Raw genomic sequence first — 13,256 nt, 5'->3', positions numbered from 1 at the left:
ACAATTTTTTTTTTTAAAACCAGTGTTTAGTGTTGGTATAAGACTGTAACCAAAGTCAAGCGAATCTTGACTGGTTCAGCAGGAATCGGCCGAGATTCGAACCGTTAATGGGCAGGCTTAACGGTTCGGTTTATGTACAACCAGCCTGCGGATTATTATGAGATTATCACTAGCAGCTGCTGTAGCCTCTAGTGATAATCACTGTCTTCTTCCAGTAGGGATGGGTTCCCCCAGCCCCCCCGCACCAGGAACAGACAAGGGCTCGACAGGAGGGATTCCCCTGTCAGCAGTGTCTGTGTTGATGGGGGAACCATGCAAATTTTTTTCCCCGCAATCTGTGGTTGCGGGAAAGAAATTTTCACCGTGTATGGCCTGCCTAAAGATAGAGCCTAATGCCTCATTTCCACTGAGTGGAACGGTTCGGGTCGGTACAGTTTGGAAGGGTTAGAATGGTCCGGCCTATTCAGGTGAGCGTTTCCACTGCAAGTCGGACTGCAAAGGGACATACAGGGTTTAGGAAAAATGCCTTTGACGTGAGCATTGACATCTTTTCTGTCCGCCAATTAGTGGAATGTGTTGTGTGATGCCAGTAGCTTCGCCCTAACCGTACCGTACCGGTCCCACATCCGAAGTAGGACCATGAATGGTGTGGTATAGTTCAGTTGTATGGGCCACTTTCATAATGGAAACACTCAAAATATCAAACCATACCGAACCAACACGAACCGATCCGCTTAGTGGAAACGAGGCATTAATAAGCATTTTTTGTGTCATTTGAAGATTAAAATATCTGAAAAAAATCTTCAACTTGTTAGTGCATGCTGATATTGTAAAAACAAATGTTCTGTATTGTTAGTTTGTACATTATACCTGAACCAGTTTCTTTCAGTTGAGTCTTTTTTAATGATAATGATAGTCATTAGTTTACAATATACTTTCATGACATCAATGAGATGCAGTTTCTCCAGCCTTTATTGACATCAAGGTAGAAAAATACTCACTTAGAAAGCGCACTTTTGCCTCTTCGTGCATCCTCTATTTGATATGCTATAGTCTGTTTTTCTATTTTCTTCTCCCAAAAATGTTTTAATCCATCTGCATCATGGGATGTTATCTCACGTAAGCCCAGGATCTTTTTGATATCCATCGTCTAAAACAAAGTAATTCAAATCGGCATGTGAGATACATTATTTATCTGTAGGAACATTTGGTAAAAACAGGCAAATAATTGCTTTTTTTAAATTGTAGTCATGTTATTTACTAAGCTTAGCAAACTTTCATTCTGCAAAGCGGACAGTCTCTACCTGAGTGATTCAATTTCAACTATTCCTAAATTATTTACATACAGTATAACAACTATTTCACACTGACGACATAAAAATGTGATGTAGAATATTAACCTCTGAAACTATCAAAGAAAGATGGTACACCTTCACATGCTTCTATGACTTATTATTTCATTGAAGTTTCATGTTCTGGAAAATACATCATGCTCCAGTCACCACTGATGCAAAAGAATATTGGTGTTTACATGAGTACATGCATGTACAGATATGCCACTTCTATGGTCGGCTGTATGCACCACCTGCCACTTCCCAGGACCACAAAAATGTCAGACGTTTTAAATTGGAGCTCCCTTGTGTGTGCAAATGCCCCCCTGTATGTACCCTTAAGATAGCCATACATGTTACGGTCTCTTTAAAATTTCCTAAATTTACCAACAATGTTGTGATAAATAATGCTTAATCTCTTAAGCCCCGGATCATTTGGCTGCCCAAAGATCAGGGCCCTTTTTGCAATTCGGCACTGCGGCGCTTTAACTGATAATTGCGCGGTTGTGCGACGTGGCTCCCAAACAAAATTGACGTTATTTTTTCCCCACAAATAGAGCTTTCTTTTGGTGGTATTTGATTACCTCTGTGGTTTTTATTTTTTGCGCTATAAACAAAAAAAAGCGCCAATTTTGCAAAAAATTCAATAATTTTTATTTTTTGCTATAATAAATATCCCCAAAAATCTATAAAAAAATATATTTTTTTCCTCAGTTTAGGCCGATGTGTATTCTTCTACATATTTTTGGTAAAGAAAATCACAATAAGTGTTTATTGATTGGTTTGCATAAAAGTTATAGTCTACAAAATAGGGGATAGTTTTATGGCATTTTTATTAATAATTATTTTTTACTAGTATTGGCGGTGATCAGCGATTTTTATCATGACTGCGACATTATGGCGGACACTACTGTTGTGATTTTGGGACCATTCACATTTATACAGGGATCTGCATAATTAAAAATGCATTGATTACTGTGTAAATGTGACTGGCAGTGAAGGGGTTAACCACTAGGTGGCATTGTAGGGGATAAGTGTGTCCTAGAGAGTGATTCTAACTGTAGGGGGAGGGGCTATGTGTGACATGACACTGATCACCGCTCCCGATTATAGGGAGCGCTGATCAATGTCAGTGTCACTAGCAAAACTCTCCGTGAAGCGATCGCAGGTATCCCCATGGACATCAAGCCCGCAGGACCCACGATCACACTCATGGAAAGCAAACCACTTCCTAAAGGGCATCGTACAGGTATGTTAATCTGCCTGTACGTCCTCTCCCCCCTCCTGTTACCTATCCTGTCTACCCTATGTAAAAAAAAAAAAAAATCTGTATACTTACATTTGGTTAGTCTGTTCCAGTCTGGTCACATGATCCCCTATGCCAGTGAGCAGCCAGCTACAAGGGAGAGCAGTGAGCATTGGTACTGACTAGGAATTTTGAGAGCAGAGACATTCATAAGCTCCCATAGCCCAGCTATAGGTTAGTATTCCCTCCTCTCCTTTGCAGACTGACCAAAGAGTAGACAGGAAAAGGTATTGGGTGGGGGCATTTTTAAGAATGGTTATGGTTAGGTAGAAGTTTCACTTCAAATATTTTAAGTGGTTGTAAAGGCTAATGACAATTTGTCTTAAGAATGTTGCCTCCCCATTCCCCCTACCCATCCTGCATAGCCTGTAAAAAATAAACAGTATTAATATATATATATATATATATATATATAAATATATATACATATATATATATATATATATATATATATATATATTTATATTTTATCTAATCTAATCTAGTCTCATGATTCAGCAGCTTCTGTTCCCCTATATCTGTGATGACAAACCTTGGCACCACAGATGTTTTGCAATTACATTTCCCATGATGCCCAACTACTCTGCAGAGTGCATGAGCATCATAGTTCCAAAACATCTGGGGTGCCAAGGTTCGCCATCACTGCCCTATATAATAGAGTGTTTGACAATGTCTGTGAATTCCTAGAACCGCAACTTCACTCCTAGATCCCCATTTTTCATTTTTTCACAGAAATAGAGCTTTCTTTTGGTGGTATTTGATCACCACTGGGTTTTTAATTTTTTTCCAGGGAAGTATGCCCTTGCACCGCACAGGTGTTGTTTAAGGAAACTCTACAATCAGATTTTAATGTGTAAAGCTAGCATGAAGCATATGTAAATTATTTTATTTCGTTGCTTATGGTCTGTTTAGCCACTTCAGCCCCCCCAGAAGGATTTAGCCCTTTCCTGATCATTTGTTTGCGATACAGCACTGCATTGCTTTAACTGACAACTGCACGGTCACGTGACACTGTACCCAAACACAATTGACATCCTTTTTTCCCCACAAATAGAGCTTTCTTTTGGGGGTATTTGATCATCTCTGCGGTTTTTATTTTTTGCACTATAAACAAAAAAGACAGACTGTTTTGAAAAAAAGCAATATTTTTTACTTTTTACTATAATAAATATCCCCAAAAAATATATAAAAAAAACTAATTTCTTCATCAGTTTAGGCCGATATGTGTTCTTCTACATAGTTTGGGTAAAAAAAAAATGGCATAAGCATACATTGATTGGTTTGCACAAAAGTAATAGTGTCTACAAAATAAGGGATAGATTTATGCCATTTTTATTATTATATATTTTTTTTTACTAGTAATGGTGGTGATCTGCAATTTTTATTGTAACTGTGACATTGCAGCGGACAGATCAGACACTTTACACACTATATTGGGACCATTGACATTTATACAGTGATCAGAGCTATAAATAGGCATTGATTACTGTATAAATGTCACTGGCAAGGAACGGGTTAACACTAGGGGGCAGTCAAGAGGTTAAATGTGTGTCTTAGGGCATGATTCTAACTGTGGGGGACTGGGACTTCCTGGGGGAGGAGACTAATCGTTGTTCCTAAGCAGTAGGAACAACAGTTCGCTCTCCTCACCCCTGACAGAACAGAGATCTGTCTGTTTACATTAACAGATTTCTATTCTCTCCTTCTCAACAAATTTCCCCACAAATCACTATCGCTCAATTCTGCAAGTGATTCTAATTCACTATTGCTATTTTCTAGCTGGTCTAAAACTGCTTTTGTTGTAGAGGGACGCTTTTTGAATGCCATGGACATTCTCAAGTTTCCAGGCAGAAAGAACGGTATATATAATATAAAAGTGCAGGCAGGACACTGGGCAAAGCACTAGGGACAGAACTGAGGTGAAATTATTTGATACAGTAATGTAATCTACAGATTACAATGTATTGTGTTTTATGTTTTTTGTACTTTTTTTAATTTTCTGCTGGGCTCCGCCCCCATGTGTCGTGAGTCTCGCAGGGAATGGAGCCCGGAATATTGATGCATCGGGAGGAGGATACAGTGGGAGGACATAGCAGGATCCTGGGGACCGGGTAAGTAACTGTACCTGGATACTGCGATGCAATCCCGAGTGTGGCTCGGGGTCAGGGCCGGACTTACTATTGGGCTTGACTGGGCTCAAGCCCAGGGGCCCCGCCCAATAGGGGGCCCGCAGCCCTGCCAAGATACATAGCTGAACATGTCACTCAGAGGGCCACTGTCAGCTGCTAGGAGATTTGGAACAGCGAGAGAAGCGGGGGCGGGGCTGTGCTGTGAACAGTAGGCGGGGCTGAGGAAATGTGTAACAGCGAGGGCTGGAGGAGCAAGTCAGTGTATGGTGCAGCAGACAGAGTGTAACTCCCCTCCCCCTCTCCAGCCCGCCACATTTAACTACACAGATGCTGAATGGGGGAGCTGGGAGAGAGATGCACAGTACCTGAAGCCCCAGGGGGACATAGCAGAGGAAGGTATGACTATAGGAAGATCCTGCAGCACTGAGCACACACATCATTCTGGCTGAATAGGAAGAAGATGGTGGGGAGTGCTGCACAGTCACATGTAATGCTGGCCGGACAGTGTCTTCCAGAAATGTGTCTTTAGACAGTGCAATGTTACTGATCAGCCTCCCCCTCCCTCTGTAATCTTTGTTTTTTCTTTATAGCTGCACACTGTGATCAGATCTCTGGAAGTCCCTGCAGCCCCCCAACATTCTGTGTCCAGTGACAGGTCACACATGGCTGATTGTTAACCATTTCAGCTCAGCTATTTAGCCAGAGCTCTGTGTGTGCTGCATAGTTTGATGTTTTTGTGAAGGACTTTGTGCTGATTCAGGCTGGAAGTTTCACAGACCCATTAACTGTTTACTGTCCTCCACTAATCCTGACCAGGCCACTGCTTGTAAGAAAAAATTTATTTTGTAAATTAAATGTGCTGCTGCCTTGATACTTGGTTGCACTTTTCAAAGAAGGATTACTGATTTGATCTTGCAGAACCAGTTTAAATAGTGTCACAGTCCTGCAATACTATATATATGTACACTGAGTTCAACCATATAAGCAGTCTCTGACCATCTCTTGTACCGCGTCTGCAGTCTCTGACCATCCCTTGTACCGTTTCTGCAGTCTCTGACCATCCCTTGTACCGGGTCTGCAGTCTCTAACCATCCCATGTACTGTGTCTGCAGTCTCTGACCATCTCTTGTACCGTGTCTGCAGTCTCTGACCATCTCTTGTACCGTGTCTGCAGTCTCTGATCATCCCTTGTACCGTTTCTGAAGTCTCTGACCATCCCTTATACCGTGTCTGCAGTCTCTGATCCTCTCTTGTACCATGTCTGCAGTCTCTGACCATCTCTTGTACTGTGTCTGCAGTCTCTGACCATCTCTTGTACCGATTCTGCAGTCTCTGACCATCCCTTTTACCGGGTCTGCAGTCTCTGATCCTCTCTTGTACCGTGTCTGCAGTCTCTGATCCTCTCTTGTACCGTGTCTGCAGTCTCTGATCCTCTCTTGTACCGTGTCTGCAGTCTCTGATCCTCTCTTGTACCGTGTCTGCAGTCTCTGACCATCTCTTGTACCGGTTCTGCAGTCTCTGACCATCCCTTGTACCGGGTCTGCAGTCTCTGACCATCTCTTGTACCTTGTCTGCAGTCTCTGATCCTCTCTTGTACCGTGTCTGCAGTCTCTGATCCTCTCTTGTACCGTGTCTGCAGTCTCTGATCCTCTCTTGTACCGTGTCTGCAGTCTCTGATCCTCTCTTGTACCGTGTCTGCAGTCTCTGATCCTCTCTTGTACCGTGTCTGCAGTCTCTGATCCTCTCTTGTACCGAGTCTGCAGTCTCTGATCCTCTCTTGTACCGAGTCTGCAGTCTCTGATCCTCTCTTGTACCGAGTCTGCAGTCTCTGATCCTCTCTTGTACCGAGTCTGCAGTCTCTGATCCTGTCTTGTATCGTGTCTGCAGTCTCTGACCATCTCTTGTACCGTGTCTGCAGTCTCTGACCATCTCCTGCAGTGTGTCTTACACATATACAACTCACATCACTCACACACACAGCCTACATAGGCTGTATGTGAGTGATATGAGGTGTATATGTGTGACATAGGCTGCATATGAGTGACATTATACACACATACACAGAAAATGTTCACACATATATTAATGTGTCATGGGGGGTCTTGTTGCATCACCTCCCTGAAATTAGTTTTTGCAGGTTGGGATTAGGGAATGAGCTCCGGCGTATTCACACACTCTATGTGCAGAGCCCGCCAGGAAGTCAGCGCAACGTAGCACACATCAGGGCAATGTCTCACTGCCTGTGATTCGCACAGCGCTGCGTCGACTTCCTGGTGGGCTCTGCACGTGGAGTGTGCGAACACGCTGGAGCTCATCCTTAGTTGGGATGTCTGTGACTGTGAGCCGAGCCGAGTATACTCGGCTACTCTCGGCTCCACTCGGGACTGCGAGAAGACCCGGGAGCCGCAAAGATACACAGGACTCTGTATCTCTGCGGCGCCATTTTTAAACTTCAAGACTGCAATGACAACAAGGCTGCAAATGACACTGACAAGGCTGCATTGATGGGCATTTAAATGTAAGTTTTTTTTTCCCTTAAACTTCCCTCCTAAACTTTGGGCGCGTGTTATACGGTAATGTATAGAAGAAAGGGCCCGAAAGTGACTCAAGCCCAGGGGCCCCGACCACCGTAAGTCCTGCCCTGCTCGTGTTTACAGCTATTGGTACTGAAAATGAATCTCGGGGTTACCGCTAGGGAGGTTAATATACCATTGAAAGTGTTTTGTTATGTTGGTTTGATAAGTTCAAAAAATACCAATTGATCTTGTGAGAAATCTTGTAAGCTTATTCCTTCTTGTGTTCTCTGCTGTCCTGCACATTTTCAGTTACATTCTTCAGGTTATCTATGAGGACTTCATAACCCCTCCCTGCTATATTATGTATAATGGGGTAGGTGTACTAAAACCCTGCCCTCAGATGGCAACCCTGCATCTTCATAGGTAAAGTATGATGTCTTATAATACAATGATATTCCCGCGTTACCAAATGTGTGCGTTTGTAAACAATATGCTGTAACACTGAAGGAAATATCAGAACCCAGAGAAAATATAAAGTGAAGGTAGTGCTGCGCTATGAACCTATATACTGTGCGTAATAAAATGCAAAGGTGCTCAATGAAAGATATGGTTGAAAGAGGCAATTTTCAAAGGTCAATATATATCTAGTCCTAGGCAGTATAAAAAACGTGTTGCATGCCCTGCGATTTCTTCAGATAAAACAATAAAAGTGTATCAATAAGACAATAAAAGTATATCAAACACTCAAAAGATTCTTCGTAGAACAATAATAGGATGGTGTGCACATGAAGAGAAAAAAACAGTGCACTACTATTGCAATAAATTCTGAAGGAAGAGGTAAAATCCTAAAAGGCATATAAAACCATACAAAAAAAGTTTCCTCCTTGAACCTTATATGGACACTACTTATATTTTTTGCTTTCACCTATAAGAACATTTGCAGCATATACCTATATGGAGGAAACTTTCTGCATCACATTTTTATACTGCCTAGGACTGGATATATATTTACCTTTGAAAGTATGATGTCTTGTCACCCTTGGACTCACCAGTTGAGAATTAAGGGAATAAAGACTGGTAAGCTGGAATATAATAGGATTTTTATAACAATTTACCTGTAAAATCCTTTTCTTGGAGTACATCACAGGACACAGATCCATAGTAGTTACTATGTGGGTTATATAGGCCACCTTTAGGTGATGGACACTGGAACACCCTAATGCTGCGTACACACGATCAGACTATCCGGCAGACTTGGTCCGGCAGACTTGGTCCGGCGGACTTAGGAAGTAGTTTTGACTCAAAAATTGTCCGCCGGACTGTGAGCTAGTCCGCCGGACTCTTGATATGAACGGACTTTCCCGCACACAGAGGAAAGTCCGTTCATTTTGAATGCAGCCTTAGGTAGCCGGGACTAGTGAAGGAGATCAATGTCGCCACCTTCGGTGGCGAGATTTACACGTCCCACGCCCCATCACCTGGTAGGGGAAGCCCTACATCGAAAAAATGGCGTAGGGGTCCCCCCCAAGGTCCATATAAGACCCTTATCCGAGCACGCAACCTGGCCGGTTAGGAAAGGGGGTGGGGATGAGCGAGCGCCCCCCCCCCTGAGCCGTACCAGGCCGCGTGCCCTCAACATGGGGGGTGCTCAACATGCGGCCCCCCACCCCAAAGCACCTTGCCCCCATGTTGATGAGGACAAGGGCCTCTTCCTGACAACCCTGGCTGTTAGTTGTCGGGGTCTGCAAGAGGGGGGCTTATCGGAATCTGGGAGCCCCCAGATACAGGCCCCCCACCCTATGTGAATGAGTATTGGGGTACAATGTACCCCTACCCATGCACCTGGTGAAAAAAAAATGTAAAAAAAAACAACACAACACAAGGTTTCAAAATAATTTATTGCACAGCTTCAGGGGTCTTCTTCCGTCTTGGGGGTCTTCCCGCCGGACTCCTACACTATCTTCTGCTAGCTCTTTTACTAGCGGAGGAGCCCGGCTTTCTTTTTCGTCGCCACCCTGGGGCCTTCTTCCGACTTCGATGGTCTTGTCCCCCTCTTCAGTTCTTCTTGCCAGGCCTCCGCTTTCTCTCTGGCCGCAATGACAGAGACGTATTGCGCAGCGACTTATATAGGGACAATGGGCAGGGTCACCGGGTGATGTCTCCGCCCATTATGATGTCACAGTCCCAGCATCCTCTGGGATGCACAATTTGCACATAATGAAAAAGTTCTGAATTTGGAAGTTGGTATTTCTCTCGTAAGGTTTCTTTTGATAAAATCCCTCTGTGATCACAGAGGTTGGCAATACGTATCAAACCATTGTTTGTCAACCAAGCAAAGGTATAGGGATTGAGACCTGGGATGAACTCTGAGTTGCAAACTAGGGGAGCCATGGGAGCATGCTGAACTTTAACTTTCACCATCAACTCATTCCTCGCAATTAATGGCTTTTGTATCACTTGACCTTTCTTTTAGATTGCAAGCTCTCGTGAGCAGGGCCCTCCTAGCCCTCCTTTATTGAATTGTATTGTGACTGTATTGTCTCCCATATTTTGTAAAGCGGGGTGCAAACTGTTGTTGCCACATAAATCCTAAATAATAATAATAATAAAAATAATAATGATAATAATGTACGTCATGTGGACTTATAACAATATAGTAGCTAAGTTTAAATTGCAAGGTGCTATATTTAAAGTGCTTTAGAAGACATGTTAAAATATTTAACTGCACTTATAAATCTAAATTTACAAGCAAGAGACTGATAGTAAAATAAAGCACAGCATGTTTTTTTTCTAGAGGATGATGTTTCAAAGGTGCCACATTAAGGTCATGGTATCTTGTAACTGTCAAACAAGGCTTGTAAAATTACAGCATTTTCTATTTCTAATATTTGAAAAGTGCATGTTTACTTTCCTGGGCTGACCTTTCAAAAATGCAGAAGGGTCTAATTAAAAAGAGATGTTGTAGCTGTACATAACTTAATTGGACTAACTGGATGATTAATCTATTTTATGTGATAAAGCTGATAGTGACCTGCAAAGAAATGTCATTGTTAATAAATGTGATAGTTTACACTTAATTATTAGTTACTATAATTCTATTATAGGTAGCTACAAACTGGAAGGCACTTCAGTGGAAATAATGAGCCCCCGCTCTACTTAACCTCTTTATACTGAGACCAGAGGATCATTCTGGATGGGAAAATAAAATATAATAGATTAAATGTAAACATGGATTTAAAAAAAAAAACGTTTTCTCAGGTATGAAAGTTTGACATCATAATGAATTTAGTTTGCTATCCTTTTGCACAAATAAACTGTAGCTTGACAAATGAAAGCTTTGCTAATAAAAAATATTTACGCTGCAGATGTCCTAATCAATTGTATCCATTACATGAACAATGATTAGATTGCAATGTCATCATCACATTTACAAAAAGTACTTTTTAACATTACTTTGGGCCAACAGCAAACTGTTTTAATATATTAATAATTACTGGAAGAAGAAAGAAAAAACTAAATAAAATTGACCTTAATTTACTTGAAGTGGTTGGCTAAAATGAATTAAAGCGGTTGTGTTTTTTCACCTTAGTGCATAGAATTTTTTTTGTCACTGACCAGCCCCCTAGCCCCCCCCCCCCCCCCCCGTTTTACTCACCTGAGCTCATTCGTTCCCACGGCGGAGACGCGATTTACCTCTCTGCCTTTTGTCTCGGCCCTTGATTGGATAGATTGATAGCGAGGCAGCCATTGTCTCCCACTGCTGTCAATCAAATATAATGACGTGGGCACCGGGGGAGCAGAGCCGAGTCCGGCATTCTGTGTCTATGGACGCAAATGCTGTACTCGGGAGCGTGGCCGCACGGTAACCCCCCCAGGGAGAGTGCTTCCCCTAGGGGGTTTCCCGATACGAGGAGGAGCTGCGAGCGCCATTGGGGGACCCCAGAAGATGAGGATCGGGGCCAGTCTGTGAAAAATGAACTGCACAGTGGAAGTAAGTATGATATGAACAAAAAAAACGAGGGTTTACAACCCCTTTAAGGTAAAAAACCTTTTAGGTGCAGCTCCCCCCAAATACTTACTGGAGAACAATCTCTATTCAACACTGTGCCCAAGTGTAGAAGCCATTGGTTCTTGCTTTCAATTAAACCCAGTGACGAGGGAGCAGGGGTTGGGGCTGGGCCACACTGTGTGAGCCAATAAGTGCAAACAGTGCAGCTGGGGACCAACTCCACATGAGTGCCCTCGTAGTAGGTATCTTGCTATGAGGGCACTCAACAAGGGGGTGCTAGGAGCACCAGCGGGGGACCCCAGAAGAGGAGCATTGGGGCTGCTCTGTGCAAACCCATTGCACAGAGCAGGATTTAAGTATACCATGTTTGTTATTTTTAAAAAAAGGAGACGTTGCAATCACTTTAATGTGTAGCTAAACTCAATAACAAAAATTTTATATATTGCAGCCTACAAGTACTTAGATGTGTCGGCTACAGTCATTTTTATTTTTATTGCATTTTTCCTTTATTTTCACCGAGTGATTCTGCAAGCAGCACACTTTCTTTCCCTGGATAGTAACACTCAATCACTTCACTGTATCTATTGTGGGAGCCATGGTTGTTACCAAAGATTTATTCCAGACACAAGAAAATAACATTGTTTGTTCCTTCAGTGCAATTCACAGGAAGTGAAAAAGACACTGCAGTTCTGGCAAGAGGTATTTTCTGTAGTCTCTGAAAATGTTAGCCTAAATGAAAACAAATGCTGTCATCACATCCAATGACTGGTAACCTGCACTATATCCTTCAAGATGAAGGGATTGTGTGTCTTCAATGCACACATATTTTGCATTATTTAAACAGTGTTTACTTTGGTGCTAATTTTTTTGTGTGACTTTTTTTTCATTTTTACAAGCTTGCTCTTTTAAACCTTTGTTATTATGCCATATATAAAAATGTATGGATTAGCCACAAAAGTGAATACTACATTTATTTGTATTCACTCAAGCTCCCTCCTTAAAGTGGTTCTAACGCCTAAAGTTTTTTTTACACTAATGCAGTCTATGTATTAAGGTAAAAACCTTCTGTGTCACCCCCATTATACTTACTTGAGCCCATTCTTGATCCAACGCCTTTGCACGAGAGCAGTGCTCTCCGCTCTTTCCTCTCTCATAGGGCAGACTAATAGCAGCAGGAGCCATTTGCTCCTGCTGATGTCAATCAAAATCTGTGAGCAGTTATATATAATGTATACAGTATGCAGTATATACAGTATATATATATATATATATATATATATATATATATATATATATATATATATATTTACACCAATCAGCTATAACTCTATGACCACTGACAGGTTAAGTGAATAACATTGATTATCTTGTTACAATGGCATCTGAAAGTCTGTGGGAAATATTAGGCTGCAAGCAAATATATTGTCCCTTGAAGTGGTTTTAAACCTTTGTTTTTTTTTTTGGCTTTCAATAACAAACATATCATACTTACCTCCACTGTGCAGTTTGTTTTGCACAGTGTGGCCCGGATCATCATCTTCTGGGATCCCCCGATGGCACTCGCGGCTCCTCACCGCATTGGCAAACCCCCTAGGAGAAGAGGTCTCCCGGGGGTTACCTTGCGGGCACGCTCCCGAGTCCAGCATTTGTGTGTATAGACACAGAATGCCAGACTCGCCCCCCCCCCCGCACCCGCGTCATTGTATTTGATTAAAAGCAGCAGGAGCCAATGGCTGTGCTGTTATCGATCTATCCAATCAAGAGAGCTCAAGAGCCAAGAACCCCGGACAGGGAGGTCCAGCGCATCTTGGCCAAGGGAACGAAGGGTTCAGGTGAGTAAAATGGGTGGCTGGGGGCCGGTCACTGTCATAGGATGCATTAAGGGGAAATGACACAATGGTTTACAACCGCTTTAAGATGGTGTGTTAAAAGCAGGAAAAATGGGCATCACAGTTTGTTGTGGAT

At 42.4% G+C, this 13,256-nt stretch overlaps 1 protein-coding gene across 2 annotated transcripts in view; it reads right to left on the bottom strand.

The window, feature by feature from the left end:
• Positions 1–13,256, bottom strand: part of LOC143973907 (protein FAM240B-like) — an 86,628-nt gene that overhangs the window by 20,523 nt on the left and 52,849 nt on the right. For both annotated transcript variants that reach the window (XM_077474790.1, XM_077474791.1), the window contains exon 2: positions 1,002–1,150. In XM_077474790.1, the coding sequence (XP_077330916.1) occupies positions 1,002–1,150 (149 nt within the window). The remainder of the gene's footprint in view (positions 1–1,001; positions 1,151–13,256) is intronic.

Source organism: Lithobates pipiens, unplaced genomic scaffold (assembly GCF_037356315.1).
Source record: "Lithobates pipiens isolate NorthernLeopardFrog02 unplaced genomic scaffold, aLitPip1_a1.2 Scaffold_13, whole genome shotgun sequence".
NCBI lineage: Eukaryota > Metazoa > Chordata > Amphibia > Anura > Ranidae > Lithobates > Lithobates pipiens.
Note: the sequence above shows the minus strand (reverse complement) of the source record. Positions and strands in the feature narration are given on the sequence as shown.